We start from the raw sequence: 24,624 nt of genomic DNA, 5'->3' as shown, positions 1-24,624 counted from the left end.
CGGGGGCCCGATGGGCCGCGGCCGCGTGCCCCGCCACTGGCGCTCGTGGCGGGGCCGTCGGTGTTCAGTTACTCAGCGGACCGGGGGCCGCGGCGACGCGGCTCCCCAGCCCGCAGCAGGTGGTCCGGTGTGTTCGGCGGTGTCGCGGCTGCGGGGCGCCGAGGGTGGCACGTCGGCCATCCGGCGTCCCGCCCGAGGGGGGCATGTGGGATCCGTTTGGTGAATCCGGCCGCTCTCCACGGCCGGACCGGGCAGCTGACGCCGCCCACACCGTCCACCCCGAGAAGGCGGATCCCTCCAGACGGCCCTCACAGAGGTCGTCGCATCCGGCGATGAGACGTACGCCAGCCATGAAGCGACGATCCTCGATGGGCAAGAAGCGGCAGCGACTCAAAAAGTGCGAGTCGGCACCTGGACGACCGGCCGCCACGCAGAGTGCACATGTACGCACGGAACGGTGGCCGCGGCCGCCGCGGCGCTCACTCCCAGACAGGTCAGTCGGACCGGACCGGCCGCCGCCGAGCGCAGGGGCGGAGCGGCCGGCAGCGGGCGCAGGCCGACCGCCGGCGGGCACGGCCGTTGGCCGGCCCGCAGAGGCGGATCCAGCCAGCTGACTGCGGGGGCGAACTTGCTGGAACCTGGCGATTGCAGAACGCAAAACTTGCGCGTGTTCTCCAGACTGCAGCTCAGCGAGAAGAGAGTCGATAGACTGCCTGATTTCCGGCTTCAGAGATGCCAGGGTACGGGTTCGCAGCTCCAGGCCGTAACAATGCTTGACGAGGGCCGGAAGGCGCGGATGCAGTAGCGAGAGCCAGTGTAGGACGATGAAGTTCTCCAGAGATGGCGACCTGTCCTCATCCGACGACGGTAGGAGGCCGTGATGAGTGACGTCATGGTCGGACTTCAGCAAATTGTCCTCGGCGAAAGCCATAAGACGCTGGAACAGATCCTCCGGTCGTTCGTCAGGTTGCAGCTGAATTGCAGTGAAATCAAGCAAATGAGAGCCTGATGACTGGAATCCAAAGTGAAGCCGGATTTACTACCAGATCTGCTGCAGTGACTTGGAGTTTTTCACAATGGAGTTGCGAGCGATGATCGGGCAAAAATTGGCAATCTGCCCTAAAATGAGCTCGAGCTGGACTGTCTGGAAGAGGTGCGAAGCAACAGGTGGCGCGGCGGGAGGCCGCTGAGGAGAGGGCACGGTTGGAGCCCGTTTGGTGACCGTGTTCCGGCTGCAGGCCGGGCGCGGCGGGCCTGACAGGGCGTATTTTAACCCTCGCCCATGTAGGGGGGGGTTGGTGCAACCCCCCCCTGAGGTTTTTCGGAAATAGTGCAAAAACGGCGGCGCGCAGCGCCGCCAAATTTTGGGTACCTTATGGGGCAAACCTTGCGCATCTTTTGATAAAAAAAATTTGACCGGGTCATGTCAGGTCACGGAGTTATGACGTCACAAAGGGAACAGCCTCCGGCCGGATTTTCACAAACTGAGTGCCAACGCCCGAGGTTTCCTGCCGGTGGTACGGACATCGGTTGATGGATCGTGATGAAACTTCCCATGCATGTTGGGGCAAGTATTGGCTATCATATGGTATAAGAAACTTGACCGGGTCAGGTCAGGTCACGGAGCTATGACGTCACAAGAGGAACAGCGTCCGGTACTATTTTTGAAAAGCGCCCGAACCACTATTTTGCTAATTCTTGTCACCTCAATGGGAATATGCAGCAATATTAGCTTCTATAGGGAGCAAATGGACATCCCAAATCCAAAAATACAATCAGATTTCAAAAATTTAAATTTTGATTTTTCGAATTTCTGCCGCCGACTGTGACCTTGCCGACTTCCGGCGCTCCCAACGCGCCATTTTCAGAGCTAGGGAAACGAAATACATACCAAACGATAGAGAATTGATCAAGGAACACGATAGTGAAGATTTCAAGTCGATATCTCCCACCGTTTTGCCGCAATCGCCGCGGAAAATTTGAAAAAGTCTATTTTTCCGAAAATTTGACCTTTGACCGGTCAAAAGTAGGTCAAATGTTGACCTAGGACCAAAAAATATACCACCAATCGCGAGATCTCGGCGAGAGCAATCCGTTGGTTTTTTTCCGCTAAGCTCTACGACGCTCCGTTTTCAAACGCCAAGGGGGGGTCGCACCAACCCCCCCCCTGCATGGGCGAAGGTGGCAGATCGCCGTTTACGGGCGAGGGTTAACATGTTAACTGGGTCGGCAATTGCCGACCCAGTCACGGAGAATGCCGACCCAGTGACAGCCGTTTGCCGACCCAGTTGCCGCCCCCTCTAGGCATGCAGGCTAGGTGCTGTCATTCATAGTGAGGCTGCTGCCCTCCGAAATGATAATGCCGCCTCTTAAAGTGAAGCAGCCGTCTATAGAAAGTGATGATCCCGCAACTCAATGTGACAGTGCCGCCCCTAAATATGTTAGTAGCCCCACTCAATGTAATGGTGCCGCCCTTCTAAGCATCTGTGGAGCCCCTCAATGTGATGATACCGCCCCTCAAGAAGATGATGCGGCCCCTTTCAGTATCGGTGGCGCCCCTCAATGTGATGGTGCCGCCCTCAAAGTGCCGTTGGCGCCCCTGAATGTGATGGTGCTGCCCGTTAACGAGTCGGTGGCGCCCCTCAAAATGATGCTGCCGCCCCTTAAAGTGCTGGCGCCGCCCCTCAAGCAGATGATGCCGCCCCTCAAGAAGATGATGCCGCCCCTCAAGAAGATGATGCCGCCCCTCAAGAAGATGATGCCGTCCCTCAAGAAGATGATGCCGCCCCTGAATGTGATGGTGCTGCCCGCCAACGAGTCGGTGGCGCCCCTCAAAATGATGCTGCCGCCCCTAAAAATGCTGGTGCCGCCCTTTACAGTGTCTGTGGCGCCCTTCAAAGTTTTGGAGGAACTCATCAATACAATGTTGCGGCCCTCTAACTTTCTGTAGCGCCCCTCCATATACATAATGGTGCCGCTTCTCAAACCATCCGTGGCGCCCCTCAAAGTGATGGTGCCGCCCCTTACAGTGTCGGTGGTGTCTCCTCAAAAGTCAAGGTGCCGCCTCTCAAAGAAATGCTGGTGTCCCTCGAAGTGTCGGAGGCGCTCCTCAATGTCATGTTGCCGCCCCTCAAACCTTCCGTAACGCCCCTCCACGTCATGGTGCCGCCCCCAATGTGCTCACGGCGCCCTTAAATGTGATAGTAACGCCGGTCAAAGTGCTCCTGGCAGTGTCGGTGGCGCCCCTTATAATGTCGGTGGCGCCCCGAACAATATCGGTGGTGCCCCTTAAAGTGATGATGTCACCCTCAAACAAACGGTGGCGCCCTTCGAAGTATCGGAGTCCCTAAATAACTATCATACCTATTGCCGTCCATTAACGATCTGTAGCGCCCCTCCATATGATGGAGCCGCCCCTTAACCCTCGCCCATGTAGGGGGGGGGTTGGTGCAACCCCCCCCCCCCCTGAGGTTTTTCGGAAATAGTGCAAAAACGGCGGCGCGCAGCGCCGCCAAATTTTGGATACCTTATGGGGCAAACCTTGCGCATCTTTTGATAAAAAAAATTTGACCGGGTCATGTCAGGTCACGGAGTTATGACGTCACAAAGGGAACAGCCTCCGGCCGGATTTTCACAAACTGAGTGCCAACGCCCGAGGTTTCCTGCCGGTGGTACGGACATCGGTTGATGGATCGTGATGAAACTTCCCATGCATGTTGGGGCAAGTATTGGCTATCATATGGTATAAGAAACTTGACCGGGTCAGGTCAGGTCACGGAGCTATGACGTCACAAGAGGAACAGCGTCCGGTACTATTTTTGAAAAGCGCCCGAACCACTATTTTGCTAATTCTTGTCACCTCGATGGGAATATGCAGCAATATTAGCTTCTATAGGGAGCAAATGGACCTCCCAAATCCAAAAATACAATCAGATTTCAAAAATTTAAATTTTGATTTTTCGAATTTCTGCCGCCGACTGTGACCTTGCCGACTTCCGGCGCTCCCAACGCGCCATTTTTAGAGCTAGGGAAACGAAATACATACCAAACGATAGAGAATTGATCAAGGAACACGATAGTGAAGGTTTCAAGTCGATATCTCCCACCGTTTTGCCGCAATCGCCGCGGAAAGTTGAAAAAGTCTATTTTTCCGAAAAATTTGACCTTTGACCGGTCAAAAGTAGGTCAAATGTTGACCTAGGACCAAAAAATATACCACCAATCGCGAGATCTCGGCGAGAGCAATCCGTTGGTCTTTTCCGCTAAGCTCTACGACGCTCCGTTTTCAAACGCCAAGGGGGGGTCGCACCAACCCCCCCCCCCTGCATGGGCGAAGGTGGCAGATCGCCGTTTACGGGCGAGGGTTAAAGTATCCGCGGCGGTCCTTAAAGTTACAGTGCCGCCCCTTACAATGTGGGTGGCGTCCTCAAAATAAAAGTGATGTTGCCCCCCCCCCGAGTAATGGTGGCATCTCTTCTTTAAGTATCGGAGGCGCTCCTCATTGTCATTTTGCCCCACATCACTGCTCACATGGCGCCCTTCAATGTAATGGTGCCACCCCTCAACGCTCAACGAGATAATTGCGCTCCTCACAGTGTCGGTGGTGCCCCTCAAAGTGGTTAAAGTGCCCTAAAAAAAAATTGGTGACGCGTCTCGAAATGATGTTGTCGTCCCTTACCATATCTGCTGCGCCCCCAAAATGATAGTGCCTTCCCTTAACCCTCGCCCGCACATGGGGGGGTGGTTGCAGTCCCCCCCAGGTAGTCTTTCTGCTCTGCACTCAACATTTTTAGAGCTAGAAGGCCGATTTTTCGTATAGCTGCTCCTCTATCCTTTCTTGATGTCCACTGAAAATTTCAAGTTTCTGTGATTTTTGGTTTCGGAGATATGACCTTGTTTTTCAGGTCATGTCATAACCCAAATGGCCAATTCTCAACATCTTGCGTTTGCCATGGGCCTTGTGAGCTTTTGACACCTTGATTTCGGTCTTTTTTGCCAGTCTTACCTCCCACCTATCATGGAACATGTTGTTCGACGAGGTACATGTGTCAAGGTCAGGGTCAAGGTCAACCTAGGTCATCTAAGATAATTGCGTTTTAGGCAAGCTGAATTTACTTTTTGTGATTTTTTTTTTGACAGCATTTTTGGTAAAAGCTTCTCAGATCATGATTTCATGTAATATGGACACAAAAACAATCGGTGCACACATCAGTATACACACAGACACACACAGACATACAAACACATATAATTGACCTTGACCTAACTTGACCTGAAATGACCTCAGCAGCAAAAATCTGGTCGAGTAGTGTGACAAAGAGGTTCTAGCTGGCTTGGCACCAGAAAACAGCATCGTCATCGGTATATGATAAGCAGCGCACTTGATATCCAGCGGTGACCCAAAACAGCAACATTTTTTAGTTTGACCTGACCTGGAAGGTCAATGACTGACCTGAGAAGGTAAAACTGGGTATCATTGGATTCGTCTCTTCCCAAAGAATCTTTTTGGTCTTACCGCTAAACTCTAGCTCCAACAGGAACGAAATGGCGAGGGGGTGGCAACCACCCCCCCCCCCCCATGTGCGTTCTAGGATGGGAAAATGGTATGTGCGGGCGAGGGTTAACCGACGCCGGGCTGAGGCTGTTTGAACCCCCCTCCCGACCCCTATAACTTGGCTACTGGGCCACTTAGCGACACGCGGTAAGCGGCATTCGAAAGAGTGTCAAAAACTACTTGGGTTAGTTGGTTAACCGTACTTTGGTTAGGTCAAGTCAAATGTCAAATATCAGGTAACCAGGGGTCATCAAAGGTGAAATGTGGGTGAAATGTTGTCTGTTTCAACATTTATTGACAAACTGGCGCATAACTCGGGGAAGAATAGAACTACAGCACCGCGAAAAAGCGCATTCGATAGCTCTTCAACGTTCCTACTTCCTATAAAGTCATCAGACTTGACCTAACATCAACGGCTTAAAGGGACCCTCCCACCTTCAAAAAAGTTTATGAATTGGCATGAAAGTGATGTCGCTCGGTTCAGAAAGAGTGAAAACGAATATCTACTAAATTTCACCGAAAAATATTCACCGGTTTTCAATATATTAGACTTTTACTTTTGTTTACTTTTTTGGGATCTCCGCTGCTTCTAGCGACTTTATTTTAGAAGTGCGGCGTTTGCGGCAGATGTTGCGCGCAAATAGCATATGCCACCGCGTGCTACAAAACGTTTTAGTCAAACATTTAAAAATCGTTAGATATCTGCGCTGACGTCACACATTCAGAGGGGTATTCCTAAGCATTAGCCCCTCTGAATCAAAATGCTGCAATTTTGAAATTCAATATTTCCGATTTAAGGCATTTCTCGATGTTGTGAGTGCCGAAACCGGTAATTGTGAGCCAGGGACCCCATTTTGGCTATCTCAACTCAAATCTAATGTTAAGGTGGGAGGGTCCCTTTAACCTCCAGAGCACAACTTGTTTAACCCGTGCCGGGCCGGGGAGGGTTCGAGGGGACAGTGGACCCCCTCCGCCCCTCTACTGAGCTGTTTTAATGAGGAACCTTTCTACTGTAATAATTATTGACTCATGAAAGTTATGACATTGTTTTTTTTTTTAGTACTGTGCTCCTCTCGTCGAGATGCGTCGAATGAACTATTATTTGACATTCAAATGTCATTTGGGAAATTAGCGCTCAGGTCCAGGGCATTACCTGACTGGTAAAGGTCATGTTGCATATCAGTCGATTTGTATCGCCAAACTGAAATCATCTAAGGTGTTTTCATCGCTCAGGCATATCGCATGTCTCTATCAGAAGTTATTGAAAAAACTGCTGGAGGCCTTCCATGACCTGACATTACCTCAAGGACATAACGAGGGGTCGTGGGTGGCAATTTTCCGATTAAGTGTGTCATTTTTAATTGTTTTCTTATGTTATGTTGAAATTCGTTAACTTTGACATTTGTCTACCTATAAAAAGAGGCACATGCCCTTATTTCCTCCCATTTCATTATACCTAATGAAAGGGTCGCAAAATTGTCCTTATACCTTTGGTCAGGTCAAAGACATCGCAATTTCGAGACTTCCATTTTATATATACAGTTACACACTGTTTGTCTTATCAATCGCTGAAGTTATAAAGGGATCGTTCAGTCGGTATATCTATGGTGAGCATTTGCCTGTTCCGTAGCTCAGTTGGTAGCGCACCGGACTCCCCGCATTGTCTTCGCTTGCGTTTTGTCCGCCGGCCGAGCCGGAGAGAAAGTTACCGAGTGAAAGTCATTCAAATTTCAAAAACTCAATGACAATGTCACTGGGGTCACGAAAATGTTTGAGTAGTTAGGTATAACATTCATTAACTTGGGGGGGGGAGGGATGAACGTATCGTTGCAATACGCTGTTCATTACGCGAGTAACTAACAAATAAAAAATGTACGAGTTCATCATTACTTCACCCGCTCTCCCTCTCCATAAAAAAGAGAGTTAATTGTGTTGCATTTTATTCATACCTATGCAGAAAAATAGAGGCGTCAAAGGATATGGCCGAATATCAGCGACCCTTGCCGTGTAAGCAATTGGGTATGGCAAGTGGGGGTAATGGCCCCGTCCAGCGCCCATAAAGTGGGCACCACTCGTGCGACCTGCTGACCACTGTTCTAGATAGAGCCATAAAACACCGTGAATATTTTAAGCTGACGATACGGATCGACTGGTATGCAACATGTTTTGTTTCTGGTGAGGTCATGAACTTGACCTCAGTTAAAATTTTTTTTTTTTTTTTTGTAGTCAAATTATAGTTCATTTATCGCATTATGATGAGAGAAATACTATATCCCGGAAAAATAAACGTAATACTGCTGAGCTTAGGTTGAATCTGAAATCATTACTTAGAAATATTTATAAAAGAACCGTCGAACATGTCTTTTTTGGTCATTAAATATCAGTAGGTATGCCGCCCCCCTCAGATGCCAAGTGCCGCCCCTATGAGTGCAAAATGCCGCCCCTAATTGTGATTGCCGACCCAGTGAAAATCCCTTATAATACGCCCTGGGGCCTGACGGCTCCCACCTCCCACCGTGACGCCAGGCGTCTGAAGGCCGGCTCCTCCAGGAGGCTAACGACCTAGACGACCTGTCACCTAGGTAGTCTGCCACAGTGCGCGACTTGGGTTTGGTCCGACGGCTCGGTGGAGGGAGGCATCACAAACGGCGGCGCTGGCGTTTTCATCGAGGACCCGGACGGCCAGCAGCACCTACTCACGGTGCCGGCGGGGAACGTCTGCTCCAGCTACCGTGCTGAAATGGTAGCCCTCAGAGAAGCGCTGAAGTTCCTGCTGGACCGACAAACCCTCCCTCCTGAGCCGATCGTGATATGCACGGACTCCCAGTCAGCTCTGGCGGCACTCCGGGGTGGCCCCTCTACCCAAACAACGCTCATAGGAGGAGAAATCTGGGCGGCGCTTCAACAGCTGTCGGCCCGCGGCAGGTGTACCTACCGGGTACCTTCCCACTGCGGCCTGCCCGGGAACGAGAGAGCGGACGAGCTGGCGAAGCAAGCCTCAGCACTGGACCAAGAGGAAGTCCCCGTCGACGCCATGACGGTGTACCGCGCGGTGGCAAGGACGGCGCAGGACCAGTGGGTCAGCGACTGGCCGCGCGGATGGTACCGCAGCCTCATGGGAGCGAAGCTGCCGGGACCAGTCAGACACCTGGGTCGAGCAGAGGCGGTGGATGTGCACCAGTTGCGAGCGGGGCACTGGTCAGGCTCCGCCCAGTACCTCCACCGAATCGGCCGGAACCCGTCGCGACACTGCCCGCAGTGCGCAGGGCCCTGCAGAGCCGTCAGGATACAGTCGACTGAGGTCGACCTGGAGGGAACAAACAACAACAACAACAACAACAACAACAACAACAACAGCTGGACTGTCTTCTGAGTGGCGGTGAGACGGCTGGAGGCGGGGACGTTCGAGCTGTCGTCGGAGAAGCCACGTGTCGGACAGTCAGCCGTCTTCTTTTGCCACACGACTCCCTGCTCGAGAAACTTTGCGAAAATATTATCGAGCGACAGGGTATAGAGCAGGTTTTGGCGCCAACTCTCGAATGACGTAATAGGCTCGTCCTTTGTCAGTGACCACTGCTTCGGGGCACGAACGCCCGCCATCTTGGCTCCAAGTCCGGTGCGTAGAGCGCTGGCGATGCAGATTGAGCAAAGCTCGCTGATCCTTGCAGAGGAGAAGCAATGTCTTGCGTGGCACTAGGAGAGGTGGGCAAAGGCGCTGCCACCACGCCAGTAGTAGACACCCGAGCTTCAGCGAGACACTCTATTGCGGCCGGACGAGCAGACGGATGCGCACAGCACGGCGCCAACACACACAATGCCGGCTCAGCCGGCGGTCACTCGAGGCGCTCACGCTCTCGGCAGGTCACCCTAACACTAGTGACACATGTTACCACCAGGTGGCTAGACCAGCGCACAGCGGGCGCGGGCTGGCGCATGCCTTAAATTCGTACCATCTTCTGCAAGTTAGCCGTTTAGTCTCGATCGTTTTGTTCCAGTTTTCGACAGCCAGTGTATACAGTTGGCCAGTTCGGGGCATCATATCCCGCTGGTATTTACATGTCTTCATCAGAATTCGTGTCACAAAATCTAGTCGGTCGTATCAAATCCTTCAGATTCGTATGAAATCAACTCTGAACGATTTTATATGTACAACCGAATAGATTTGATAACATACCTACTATTGCTGACGACAATATGTAAATGCATATCGGATCATCAAAGGAGCCAACTAAAGTTGTAAACTTCTTTTGCATTTTGATGTATGTACTTTTTCTTGTCTTTTCAGTAAAATTACAAAAGCGTTTCATGACCTCACGGTGCAGATGGAGCCCCGGCCATTGGCAGACAGTGACGTCACGGTACAGACGGAGCCCCAGCCATCGGCACACAGTGATGCCACAGTGCTGAGAGAGGCGCTAAGGACCGTGACGACGTTCGACGCTCCGTCAGCCCTTGGCGAGGATCAGCTGACGGCGCTCCTGCAGAGTCTTCCCCGCTTGGAGGAGCTGACCGTCAGGGTCCCGTCCTTCGGAACGGGGCGGTGGCTGCGGCTGCTGCCGACGTCACTGAGGACGCTATACGTTGCCGGTGAGAAGTAGTTGAGGAAACGCGTACTATTACTTCTGAATGGTGGTACTTACATAGCTCACATAAAGTAACAGTTTCAGTGATAAAAGTTCAGCAGACATATGTGTGCCATGCTACCTACCTGCTACACAAATATTAGCCACTGTATTGTACATACCTACTTTATACTCTTGCAAACGAATATGACCTGTATGTACTGAACCTGTACGACCTGTATGTACTGAACTGTATTAATTAACTTACGCATGTATAAGCGTAGTGCATGCATTGTGCACAATGTTCAATTACTGTCCAACACTGCCGATCGACCCGGGCTTTGTCAGTGTCGTCTGTGTCAGGGTTTGACACTACAGTGTCAGCCGCCTCCCGACCCGGCAGCGGCTCCGTCCGACTGCTGTCAGCTGACACAGCTCTGTCCGACAGGGCCGGAGGTGACGAAGCCGAGGTGGCCGGGACGGTACGGGAGTGGTCTGTCGGTATCTCTCCAGGGGGTGGCTGCCGACACCATCAGCCACTTGGCCACGGAGCTGGGGTCTCGGATTACGCTACTAGACACAGATGGTGAGCAGCGGTGGAAGTTATTTATACATTCATGGTTAGGAGGTGATTAACTACAGTGGGTGTTTCGGCGCTCGGCGCTCGCTGGCTGTGACGTCACGGCCAACCCGGCGGGCCGCGGCCCGGCTGACCTCCATTGACCTTGAGACACGCTGCCGGCCGCGTCAGCTGATTGTCGGCGGTGCGCGGCGACCCCAAACGCTGTCGGACTGGTCAGGTGGAGATGGCGCTGCCGGGCGCTCCTGAACGGGGCAGGGGCGACACGGGGACACGAAGAACGGAGAAACAGGCCGGCAATACTGCTCCTTATTTGTGATTTTTGCTCTAAGGAACTGCCTATTTTTTTCTAGCAAATGTTCATAAATAACGTGGAGAAGCAGTTTATCCTCGACACTCTGAAGCCTAAATCAAACCAAGAATAACGGGATCATGGATCAATGTTCCATTTTTTAGACTTTTTGGTGGCAAATCACACCTGATGGGGAAAATATTTTCATCCCTAAAATATGAATGACTGACTTTACTTCATCTCTGAAAAAGGTTCCATGCATTCGAACAGCCAGTTTACATGTCACTTGACAGTTGATGCATCCACATCCTTTTGTTTCACACCCTGTCAAGATCCCGACATGAAATCCTGGTTTATCAGTTGGGATAAAAATTAGCATTACACCTTTTTGCAAAAAATACTTCAGTTATTTACTTTCTTTTTTCTCATCCTAGGATTTTTTTCTTCATCAGCACACCCAACCAAAATTCAATTTTAGAACACTGTTATGGATACAACACATATTACATGTACTGTAGGTAATGCTGCCTCATCCTAAGGTAAGACGGAAGCCATAAGCCATGGTAAGCCGTAGGATGACAAGTCGTGTGGTGAATGGTGCTGGTCAATGATTTGGGCCTGTATTGGTCGTAATATTTACGCTACGAAATTTATAACGATACAAAGTTGAAACAGGTACCTACACCTAAGAGCTGAACAAAATACCTATGTGAAAAGGTTACAAAAGCTGTCAGATTGATTAATTGACATTATGAGAATATGCCTAGTTCGAATTATAATGTACTAATTTAATTGTGATTTTTGTTTTACCTATATGTCAAAGACCCATTGTCATTTTATTCGTTGACTATTCTGTTACGGAAAGTCACCGTAATTTATGAAATCCACATCGTTTTGATAAAGAACATATTCATTGAGACACGGAATTATCACAGCATTGTAGCCACAAACTGTTTTCATTCTGTGTTTGCTATACCTGTAGCCTGTAGGTAAGTGTACACTTATGTTTGAGCTAGACCAATGCCTGACATTGGCTCGATCACCTTTCCAGCACAAATAACTACTATCCCAAGTCAACTTCGTGGTGCCATCATCAGGGTGGACCCAAACACTGTCATCCTTCCGGCCGGAGTCGGTGAGAGCGAGCTGACGGAGCTGCGGAGCTCACGGAAGACTGTGAAGCGGCTGTCAGTCACCGCCGCCGACCTCCCGCGACTGAGGGGGCAGCTGCCGAAGGGTCTCAGGCGCCTCAATGTCAGAGGTGAGATACCACAGATCACACATGTAATGCCGGTATATGCAAATGGTCAGCGAAGACGGCAAATGGACGAGCCGATCAGATTTGGTCAACAAAACACAACGTTGCATGTGCATGATATTAGGGGATGGGTTGCAACTTGCAATGCTTACAGTTGTATGAAGTACAATGTACATGTCTGTAATACATAAACATATAAATTTATACCAATATACGGCCGCACACAGTGTGTTGAGGTAGAGCATGTTCGCTCCAGCCTTGCTTCGGTTGATATCGGTGTTCCCCAGGGCTCCATCCTTGGGCCACTTCTGTTTTTAATTTACATCAATGACTTTCCCTCCATTTCTGATGATATAACTGCATATCTGTATGCAGATGACACAGCCATTTTCATTGAAGGCAATGATGAAGCCCATTTGCAAAGAGTCATCGACGCCACAATGCCCAAGATAGCTGTTTGGTTTCAAGCAAACCAATTATCTTTAAATACAGACAAAACTTTTTGTCAGCTCTACAATAATTCTAAACGCGCTGTCAATGTGTCTGTTTTGCTCTCTGGTGCACATATTAAATTTGTTAAAACAGTTAAGTACTTGGGCATGTACGTAGATGACAATCTGAAATGGAAATCACACATTTCACACCTTTCTACAACGCTGACTCGTAACGTTGGACTCATAAGCAGAGCTAGGTATACATTGGTACCTAAACAGCTGCTTCTTTTATATAACGCACTTTTCCTTCCGTATATCAACTACTGCTGTATGCTTTACAGCAACACTTATATTACAAACGTAGATAAGCTCGAGAAATTACAAAAGCGTGTGGTCAGAATGATTGATGGCGAACATAGACTCGCACACACAGCACCAATTTTTAAGAAACTGAAAATACTTAAGTTGAGAGACATTGGTAAGCAGCAGATGCTTCTGCTAATGCATAGAAAGTTGAAAGGAACTTTGCCTTCATCTACTGACAGACTTTTTACGATACTCGAACCGCTTCGAGATACTCGCTCAACCCATCATTTCCACGAGTTCTTCTCAGAAAAAAACTATCGCAGCTACACTACTAGGTGGTCTGCACCTAGAATGTGGAACTCAATAATTGGTCCTAAGTTCACAGATATGGAAGCAGTTCCACTAACAAAGAGAGAAATCAAGGATTTCTCAAAGCAGTTTTTTATCGATCAATACTGATACCATTGCCAACACTGACATTATTGTTCTTGTGTTCCACTTGCGTTCGTAAACATACGAATACCTGCCAATGAAATGATCCCCCATTTTATTTATTGTGGGTATGTACGTACATTTACCTGATAATGTATTTTTACCCGCTCTCTCACAGGTACATACTTGCACAGTACATAGTTATATGTACACAATTACATAATTTGTCTATAATAAATGCATATCACTTATGCATACCTAACTTTGGAACATTGTACATCTCTGTAACTGGGTAGGTATGTTCTAACTGGGTACCTAGATCGCCACAAGAGGTGGTGGTATTTAGTGGTCTTATGTCTTTTCCCTGTTTGTCTTTTACTTCTTCTCGAACTTTTATCCCACATTTTTGTTTTGCCCTTTTCTTTTTGTTAAGCTTTGCTTTTTCTCCCTATAAACATCATACAGTACGTACAGTACTAACTGTATGTCTTTGAATCATCGCCATCGCTCAATGACCTAGCTTTCTTGCTATTTACATTACTTGCTATTTGTATACCGGTCGTCTCGTCTTGTTTTGTGTACTTACAAGTCACACTTAAGTTCTCCTGGATACGTAACAATACGTAAATCAGCCCTACGATACTTCCCACCGACCTGGGTTTACCGAGCAACAAGCTTGCTTAGCTCGGTATCCCTTTTCGGTGAGGATCTGACTCCTCCGAGTGTGACTAGGCTCTGTCCCTCTTTTATAATGCAAGCTTTGCATGCGCTTATTACCACTAACCCCTGGATCACTCTCTCCTCACTATCTTCTTTGGGAATGGTGTAGCGGCCAGTCAAGCTACATTTAGTCTTGACTTCTTTGCCTCTTCTTATGACATTTTACTAACTTACTAAGTATTGTATTTAGCTTTGTTTTTGTTTGCTTTCCTTTTTCTTAGCAGGGAGTGTCGCGACTTTCTTCATATTTTTGTCTTGGGAGGTGTTAACGTAAGGTGCTGTTGTCGCGTGGGTCAGTGGGTGGACACTCCTGGTCGTCTGATCATGGGCGGCGGCTTAGAAAAAAATACGTGGTATCTTCGAGTATATATGTACCTAGGGGAAAGTGGGGTACGACGGGCACCTTAACCCGCGCCCCGCTGGGGGGCAGAATCTGCCCCCCCTCCCGTTTTTCGCCAATAACTTCTAAACGCGTTACGCCAGCGACGTCAAACTTTCAATACCTTATTATACATCAATTTGCACGTTCCCTGCAAAGTTGAGCGAAATGTGTCGGAAACTTTTTGAGAAATTGACGTTTTAGTGACGTCATGTTCGCCATTTTTGCCTCAAAAACGGCAAAATTTCAAACGCCGCTAACATCTTCATTTTTAAAGGAATCAAGACGTAACAAAAAAGGTTATACGTGATTCTACTTTGTCTATCAAATGGCCATCTCGGTTTTTTAAAATTTTTGGATTTTCCCCCGATTTTTTTTTCTAAAAAACTGACTTTTTTGGGAAAATAATTATAAAATCCAAAATTTTAAGTGTATCGAAAAAACGGAATATATCAGAGAAGTGGTGTATGTGCACATACATACCAATTTTGAGAAGAATCGGTTCAAAAATGTGGGAGTTATTCAAAATTTTATGACGTCATGACTCACAAAATTTTTGAAAAATGATTTTCTTGGAAGTTCTAGACCTCGTACGGAAACAAAAATAGCACCATTCGATTCGCCGTGAAAAACTGCATCAGATAGACACCTTTTTAGGCCTTAACAACCAACTTCAAAATTTGACCTCACTTGACCTGACCTTGACCTGACCTCGACCCCAAGTTCATCCATAGGTGGTCCATATCACTTATTGAGTGCGCCTATTGAATTCTATGAGTAAAATGACCCATAAAACATGTGTCGCACATGCCTTTTTCTATATTTTGTTTTTGGTGACCTGACCTGACCTGACCTGACCTTGACCTTGACCTTTGAATGACATTGTATGCAACGAATATTGTCTTGGTAGTCTAAGAACACGTTTTGGGCAATCAGACTCAGTCCATTCTTCGGTAACTACGGTGCAAGGCCGATACTGTAGAAACTTGCATCTTGTACCCTTGACCTGACCTTGACCTGACCTCTGATCTACTTAGTCAAAAAAAAAATTGGGCTCTTTAGATCCGCCTTGTTGAGAGCTTTCGATTGCCGTTTTCCCCGTCCTTCTACGACCATCGGTTCGGAAGTTAGACAGGGGGGGGCAGAATCTGCCCCCCCTCCCCCCAGCAGGGCGCGTATGTCTGAATAGCCCAGCGGGGCGCGGGTTAACTTTGAAGCAATTTTTCGGCCGGTTAGAAACATCATAGAAACGGGAAACTGAGCGAAAACCTTTTTTAGACATTTTACTTCCATTTGCCAGAAGATGAGATTTAGACCTGATTCAACAAATAAACTGCAGCTATTTTTGCAAAACCTTGCAAAAACCCGTCTTACCCCACCCCATGGGGTAAGAAGGTCACATGGGTAGGGCAACACGGCCAGCTTCTTTCACTGACCAGCACAGCTCGCAACAAATGCCCGAGATTAGCCACATTGATACAGTCGCTCGTTGGTGTCAAGTGCTTCGGAAATGGCAGTATGCGAGATTCGTGCTATATAGGCCCTAGTTCAGAAGCCATGTAGAACCGTTTTTCACATTCATTATTCGAGAATAAACTGTGCCGAAGGAATATTGCTAACATGTCTGTGCGTATCGGAATCGCACATATTCTTATTAGAAATGCTTCTTTTTCCTACAGCAACCAAAATATTTTCACCATTACAGACCCATTGGATTCATAGTTGCCCGTCTTACCACAAACTAAATGTCAGAAGTTCAGCACGATTTTTCTCTGTCGACAATTTGATGCAGACAAAGCAAATCCGCGGTAAATGAACACTGGTGGCATATGAGTGTACGACAAGTGATTGCGAGTTTTTAACTCTAAAGTGCTGCACACAAATCCGTGCACAATACATTTTGGATGTTTTCAATGAAATGAGTGTTTTAAAGAAACCAGTATAACGCCTTTTGGGGCGACTAACGGAGCGAGCGAGAGCCCTTGCACGTGCGAAATTTCGAGGGGGTACTTCCAGCTGACTTGTGCACGGCACCCTACTAACCGGTCTCTAGCGATGTGCCAAATTTGAGCACAATCGGCCCAGCCGTTCTCGAGATCTGGAAGCGGCACCCTGCACGTGCGCACGTGCAAAATGGGTCCAAACTGACTTGTGCACGGCACCCTACTAACCGGTCCCTATCTGTGTACCAAATTTGAGCGCAATCGGTCGAGCCGTTCTCGAGATCTGGAAACGACCCCTGCACGTGCGCACGTGCAGCAGCACCCCAACTCTGGCACATGGATGTGCATTGCCTAGTGGGTGCCTACCTGCATGCCAACTTTCAGCGCAATCGGCCAAGTAGTTACCGAGATATTGCAACAATTACAAAAGTGACGCCTCTTCGTTTTGCACGTGGCACATGCATAAGGGGTCACCCACATGCATCGGGAATAGTCCAATACTTGGTAGAAGGAATGAAGCTACCCTACAAAAATTACGACGTGTAAATCGGTCAAGTGGCTGCTGAGATATAAGCGTCGCAGAATCGTGACCACGCCGGCCGCTCATACTCAGAAATTTCCGTTATTCTACGTAAGACTCCGCTCGCTTCGCTCGCTCCGTAATCAAAATAAAAGATATCACCAGTATAACGCCTTTTGGGGCGACTAACGGAGCGAGCGAGAGGGTGAGCCTTGCACGTGCGGAATTTCGAGGGGGTACCTCCAACTGACTTGTGCAGGGCACCCTACTAACCGGTCTCTAGCGATGTGCCAAATTTGGGCACAATCGGCCCAGCGGTTCTCGAGATCTGGAAGCGGCACCCTGCACGTGCGCACGTGCAAAATGGGTCCCAACTGACTTGTGCACGGCACCCTACTAACCGGTCCCAAACTGTGTACCAAATTTGAGCGCAATCGGTCGAGCCGTTCTCGAGATCTGGAAACGACCCCTGCACGTGCGCACGTGCAGTAGCACCCCAACTCTGGCACATGGATATGCAGTGCCTAGTGGGTGCCTACCTACATGCCAACTTTGAGCGCAATCGGCCAAGTAGTTACCGAGATATTGCAACAATTGCAAAACTGACACCTCTTCGTTTTGCACGTGGCACGTGCATAAGGGGTCACCCACATGCATCGGGAATAGTCCAATACTTGGTGGAAGGAATGAAGCTACCCTACAAAAATTACCGCATGTAAATCGGTCAAGTGGTTGCTGAGATATAAGCCTCGCAAAAGCGTCCGCACGGCCGGCCGGCCGGCCGGCCGCTCATACTCAGAAATTTCCGTTAATCTAAGGAAAGACTCCGCTCGCTTCGCTCGCTCCGTAATAAAGTCTTTCTTTTGATGGAATCAAAAGTAATATAAAGTTTAACCCTCGCCGGCCGAGGGGGGGGGGCGGGTGCCGCCCCCCCATAGGGTTTTTTCGCGATAGCTCCGAACACGCTGGCGATAGAGAGCTGAAACTTGGCATACCTGACCTTTGATCCAAGCCGGATCTTTTGACACCAACCGCATTTTTGGGTCAGGTCAGGTCACTGACCTATGACGTCATAAGTGAACCTCTGCACGGTCTTCAGATGTCGCAACTTCGCAACGCCCTCACTGCCAGAGGAGATGTCACAGGGAAATGAAACTTGCAGGATCTAGTATCCATTATGAGTCCCACAACTTATATATCTCGGATTTTCCCTAAAGGTCATATGAGGTCAGGTCATTTTCGTGACCTCACCATTATAAGTCAATGGGGGAAAATTCAAACTGCTATTCTGGCGCCGGAAACGATCTCCAACTATCTCAAGCACACCGAATCGTGATTAGATGCACTCCATGCAAGGTTAGATGCGTCACTTTTGCAATGTTGACCTTGCGTGACGTCATTTATGACGTCATCAAGGTCATATTAGTTTTTCGTCAATAACTCTTGATCAAATTGAGCTAGCGAGTCGGGAAAGCCACCAATGGACTCAGGAAGACCTGCCGAATCGAATGATATGCGACATGACCTCTTTCGACCAACTTCGTGACCTGGGGGTGCTGACCTGACCTTGACCTGAGGTCAACACCCCAAGTTGACCTGACCCGGACAAACAGTATATCATTCGACGCGCCTGAGCGATACGAACACGATGCTGCCAAAATCGGCGCTCTGCGGCCGTTTTTTGCGAAGTTATTCACCAAAAACTGAACCGTACCTTGGGGCACTTGACCTGACCTCAGAGGTCACCGGTTGACCTAGGACCTTAAAATCGGGTACCAATCTCTGCGTCTCGTAACGGCGCACACGCTTGTTTTTTTCCGCGACGCGCTAGCTCCACCAGGGGCGAAACGGCGAGGGGGGGGGGGGGGTCGTACCCGCCCCCCCCCCCCCCTCGGCCGGCGCGTATGTAGAAAACCAATAGGTCCGGCGAGGGTTAATGTTAGGCATGACACGACATTCATGTATTAACCTTCCAGGCGGGGGGGGGGCATTTTTTTGCCCCCCTTTACTTTTTTCAATATATCTCGAGAACCGCTGCGCCGATCGTCACCAAACTTTCAGTACCCTCCCGGGAGCAGCTAGCGCACATGGTGACCAAAAATTTTTCCAAAGGCTATGATAGGTTGGCCGCTAATGACGTCAGAGTGACGTCATTTTTGTCATTTTCGATCCAAAAAAAGGTTTCGCGGGAAGAGCTGTCAGGCCTACAGCTTTAGAGATACGGAAAAATGTTTTGTTAATAAAAGGTGTGGAATTAAAAGGGCTACAAAACTGCTATTTCGGTTTTTCGAATTTTTTTTATTTTGACCCCCAAAAATCAAAAAATAGATTTTTTGAATATAATAGCCAAAAAATCCAAAAAGTTTTTTTTGAATTTCGAAAAAAACCGGAATATATGTGATAGTCCCTACCGCCTTCTATCTACATACCAAATTTGAGATCGATACCTCGTTTTTTGGCCAAGTTATAGCGAAAAAACTGTTCAAAATTGATGACGTCAAATTTTCAAACTCAATTTTTAGCAATTCTAGACCTCGTCCCAGCCAGCAATTTTGCTCCGGGCCCAAGCAGGCTCAAGTGCGGATTGCCCGAGATTTTTAGTCGGGCTAAAGTCGGCTAGGGCTTGGGCTAAAGTCGGCGTATGACACAAAAACGCCGACTAAAGCCCATGCTCTGCCGGAGGTATGCCCGCTCTGCGAGCTCCGGACAGCCGTAGTTTAGCCCTAGTTGAGCGACGATTGGCATTAGCCCGATTTAAGCCTGAGCAGTGAATCCATTTATATAATGGAGATTACTCTGGGCCCGAGCGGGCTGAACTCCGGCAAGCCCACTCTGTGTGCCCCTGTCTATCCCGACTTAAGCCATAGAAGTGAATGGGGTTTATACATTGTAAACTGCTGTGGCTTTGCTCGGGTTCGGCTCGAGTGGCGGCTCCTGTTTTCTCAAGTCTCGACTTGACTTCATCTTGCTTTTGCTTCACACTGGATCAAGTAGCAAGGAGCAGCCAATGCGTTTTTCAGCAGGTTGTGCGGTTTCAATGCATATTTGAAATTGTTACGGTCACTTACATATATGCTCTGTTAACCGGTCATCGAGCATTGCGAAAGGAAAGTAGTGGTTGACTTTGATTGAATGTATATTTCAAACGACTACAGACACTCAAATGAAACACAAATACATGAAACAGTGGACTGCAAACTGCAGCAATAATATGGCATGAGTCATGAAAAAGCGCCATCAAAACTATAAAACAATCAAAGGCCCGCTAGCCTCCCTCCCCGTTCATAATACTTGGTTGAACACTCAACCGAAAGCACAAAGTAAGGACAGCAAGTAATCGCTCATAAGACATAAAGCAATTAGCAAACAATCGTTTATAAGGAACTTTACTCTGGTGAATGGGAGCTTTGGAGGCGTCTGGCTCCTCCACACACACACACATCTGCAGTAGGTGGTCGGCCAACTTTCGGCGCAGTTTCCGTATCTCCGTAGGTATACCGTATTTCCGTAGATATACCTACTTAATTATAAGCAGGCAGTTTCCGCTAAACCACTTGGCGAGGGCGACTGCGGCGTCCACCCGGTCCTGGTTTGTATAACTATTCCATTTTTCGGAGCCATTTACTCTAATGGTACGTACCTGAAAAAGAGATTAATTGGTTTAATTTACATTGCATGTTTGCTTGAAAAATAACTTATTGTTGCATCAATACTGTAAAAGCACTTCTCATTGATCCGTATAAAATGGTCATTCGATTTTCAACGCGGACAGAGAATGAGCGTGCTCGGTGATAAGTAGATAAATATTTGTGTTTTGTATTTCATTTTCCTGGTTCAGAAGTGCTGGTATTTCACAAAGATATAAAGGCACGGAATGCGGCTTTTCTGAGCGAGGGTATAAGTCGCCAGGCTGAACAGCTATTCAGATTCATGTTTGATGGCGTGAAACTCAGTCAAAATCATGACGTTTACATACGATCAAGCGCACCATTCAATACACTTACCTACCGTAAAACTCCACGCCAGTCCACTCGATAAGAGCAGTGAGCACTATCCCTTCTTCGCGCTGTCACACGCGCCCAAACATCAACCACCAAATGCCTCACCAACGGTGTGTCGTTTCGTCGCACAGCGCACAGACTGTCACTGTGATGAGTGCCCCCTGGGGGTCCGGAAGCGATGGGGAGTATGTTTTCGAAAAAATTATTGTTTAATAAAATTTCGTTCATCGGGGGTGTTTTCTGTCCGAGATGGTTGCCGACCTGCGCCGTGCTCTGGAACGACCTCAGGTGAGTGTTTTCGGCTGGTAGATCCTCAAATGGTTGATTAATGAGTTGATTTTCTTCCTGTTTGATTTCTCTCTTGTTCAAACGTAATTACACACCCATTTCCAATTGCTGGTCGGTCCGTTGGTTTCAAGCTGACCGATTCCTTTCCGCCACCGTTCCTTGCGCCTGGGGCTCGTCACAAACAATATTTATAATGAGGCTGGCTTGTCGCTTGTCAACATATAGTCTTCACTGCCTAGGATGGTATCTGTCTCATAAGGAATTTAGGACACGGATGTCTCCCCAAAGCATATAATTTTGATGCCTCCCTTGAGGACATAACCTGAAGCCACCATCTGATACCTGATAGCTACCCACCATTCTCTCCCTTTCTAATGCCTATCATCCCAAAGATAATCGAGTACATCCCCATTTAATGTCGCCCTCAATGCTGAGATTAGATCTCCCGCTGGTCCTTACACTATATGACGCATACCTCAATCTCCCTCAGACTCACTCTCTTTGTCATACCTCTCTCATCCCACTACAATAAATTTGATCCCGCGTCGACCTCTCAGTCCCTCCCAGCAATTGTTCTAACTCCCTCCAGCGGTACATATCAGGGACAATAAACGCAATTTGTTCAATAGACTCCGTGATTAGTGTAAATTTCATCTAAGCTTACTCTTACCTCCCAACGACTTATCGCGCCCCATTCCAACATTGGAATCGTGTGTGCTCTTCCTAGCACCTCTTGGGCTCCCTGGCCCAATATCCTCGAACACCTACATCACTTGACCCTGATTACTTGTCTAAAGGTGCAACGCAGGTAGCGATTACATTATTAGCGTTCGTCGATGGGTGTGATTGGTTCAATCAATCTCTGCCGGCCCACTCTCTTCGAACACCTACATCATTTGACCCCGATTATTTGTCTAAAGATCGACGCGGGTAGCGTCAGTTATTAGCGTTCCTCGGTGGCTTATGATTGGTCCGTCAACCTCTGCCGCTCACGGCACATCTCTGTTTCCCTACCAAAACCCCGCGGCCGGACGTTGGTTACTGACCCTTGCAGCCCTTCTGTGAGAGACCGTCTTACGCGTTTTTCACCTAACGAACCGGTGGACACAATCCTGCTGCCCCGGCGACCGCAGTCTCACCGGGCTCATAGACAGGTACCTACTCAGTACTCTCATGCAGTCATGGCACCCGCAAGTGGCGCCTTTGAATCATTGACCGGTGTGACTCGAAGACTCCATGACTGAATCTATCCTACAATTTTATCCGACGCCGTGGAATCCTGTCCTGCAGATGTGTGTTCAAGCGCGTTAGCGTCATGAGTGATACACGCTGCGATCCTTTCCGACGGTGGACTTACCTCACCTCATCCTGGCGGAATTACCCCTTCGCCTCAATCTATCACCTTCGTATTTTGTCACTCACCTTCGGCGGAGTGCTCCCTCGTCCTGTCTCTCTGACTCACCTCTCAGCTTGGGCGTCTTATGGCGTTCTTTGTTCTGATATCTGCCTAACATGTTTACTTACTTACTCCGTAACGTGAGACAGTCCAATCCTAGAAGACTTAGACGTATCAGCAGAGTCAAAAACACATGAAAGTGTTGCAACATACCTCCTCTTCGGCTAGCATCCATCCTTAGATCTTTCCTCCTTTTGTAATTCCGGTTTCAATAGCTATCGACCACTTCAGGGTCACTCCTTCTGTATCTCCTTACCTGTCTGACCCGTAGAATCCCTTTAGTCCATGTGCGCACCGCTGCGCGGTACGAATCAATTGTTACCCGCGATCCGAACAAAAAAAAATCATTGGATAGAGAAATCTGCACCGCCAAATACTCAGACCATCTACTACTCCTTTCATCTATACGATATTTACGCCTATCAGCCGAAACGTCTCTACCGTAGCTTACTATATTCACTTAGTGACGTCATATTTCTAGGAGATTGCCAGTTTCATACTTGTTGATCAGTAATGACGTCATAAGATCCTGTCGCCTGCGGGTTAGTACATCCTGACTTCTCATCGTTCAACCTTGGAGACGCTAACTTTAATCGGAATTTCAACTCGACTATTCTGAGTGTTGCCTGTGATTTAATAAAGTAATTCTCAGTAGTGCCCAATCATTGTGATCATGAATATTTTTATGTGGATTGTTGTCTGGCGTCCCTCGCCACGTTGTCGCGAATTTCTCTGGGGTCGTAAGTATTTGCATCAAGGGAATTCTAAGGTAGTGCGCCGGATTAGTCTCAATTTGGCATTTCGATTTAAAAACAATCCAACACATGTGATTTCATGTTATCTTACTGAACCGATTTATCAGAGTCAATTTTATAATGCAGGGTTTTATTGACATACCTACTCGACCAGATGATTTATTTAACTTGCAATTCAATTGCAATTGACAATCGACTTGTGGTATTCTAATTTAAGGAAGCTCGGTTTACCGATTGCTATGTTGTTGAAGATATACAAATTTTGGCAAATGTGATATCCAGTTATTCGAGTGGGAACATCAGCAATGAGAAATGGTTATATCAAATCAAGGGGGGGGGGCTGATACAGTCATGAGGACATGTTAAACTTTCGGACAATTGTATGCTATGCTACTGGAATTGTGCGGTCGGTTGGCAGGCCGAGTTCAGCACAACAAGCAATGCTTAGTGCGAGCTCTGATTTCTCAACTCTGCCCATTCACCCATTCAGACTAAATAAAAAAAGGCAAGAGCAGTAACTTTTAACAAGCTAATGGGAACTGGCCAATGGAGAATGGTGCTAATTTCAAACTAAATTGATGGCTCGGCAAAGACTAGACTGGTGTACCTAATCATTGTTGTATCTGTTCCGTCACCTGACAAAGTTTGTCATGTTCAATGATGCCTTATGAATTTTCAATTCCAGGATGTTAAATGAAACCGCACTGGTCTGAAACTGTTGTGCTAGCATCCAAGGCCAGATATGAGATCAGTTGTGACCTGAGGGGTCAATGGTCATTGACATTGAAATTCCATGTTCAATAGATCATGTCAATAGAAAGAGATCTACTAACGGATGTTACTGGGAATAATATGACTTGAATTGTTGCATGTTACCGATTTATCATCTGAATTCATTAATTTCAGCGTATCCCTCTAAAACTTTGTAAGTACAGTTGTCAGTAGCTTTCACACCACGCATGACATGAGATGAATGTCCTAGGCTTGGGGTGGCAATGACCTTTGCCATTTTTGTTGTACCTGTTCGTTAGGAAATGACAATAGAAATGTGACTGGGATTGGTGCAATTTCCTCATAAGTCCCTAGTGCGGCTCAATAATCTAGTATCATCTGACTCAGCCATGGCCTCTTTCTGTCAATTTCT

General features: G+C 48.0%; 1 protein-coding gene across 3 annotated transcripts in view; it reads left to right on the top strand.

The window, feature by feature from the left end:
* LOC122384907 overlaps positions 1-24,624 on the top strand; it is a 100,047-nt gene that overhangs the window by 43,577 nt on the left and 31,846 nt on the right. Inside the window, exons 2-4 of one of the 3 annotated variants that reach the window (XM_043372716.1) lie at positions 9,840-10,141; positions 10,565-10,702; positions 12,040-12,249. In XM_043372716.1, coding sequence (XP_043228651.1) covers positions 9,877-10,141; positions 10,565-10,702; positions 12,040-12,249 — 613 coding nt within the window. In that variant the 5' untranslated portion in view covers positions 9,840-9,876. Of the gene's footprint in view, positions 1-9,494; positions 10,142-10,564; positions 10,703-12,039; positions 12,250-24,624 lie in introns of those variants that run through there. The other 2 variants (XM_043372718.1, XM_043372719.1) reach the window with 2 other exon arrangements.

This window comes from Amphibalanus amphitrite, unplaced genomic scaffold (genome assembly GCF_019059575.1).
Source record: "Amphibalanus amphitrite isolate SeventyFive unplaced genomic scaffold, NRLGWU_Aamphi_draft 000202F_arrow, whole genome shotgun sequence".
NCBI lineage: Eukaryota > Metazoa > Arthropoda > Thecostraca > Balanomorpha > Balanidae > Amphibalanus > Amphibalanus amphitrite.
The sequence above is the reverse complement of the archived record's forward strand: the minus strand, read 5'-3'. Positions and strand labels throughout refer to the sequence as shown.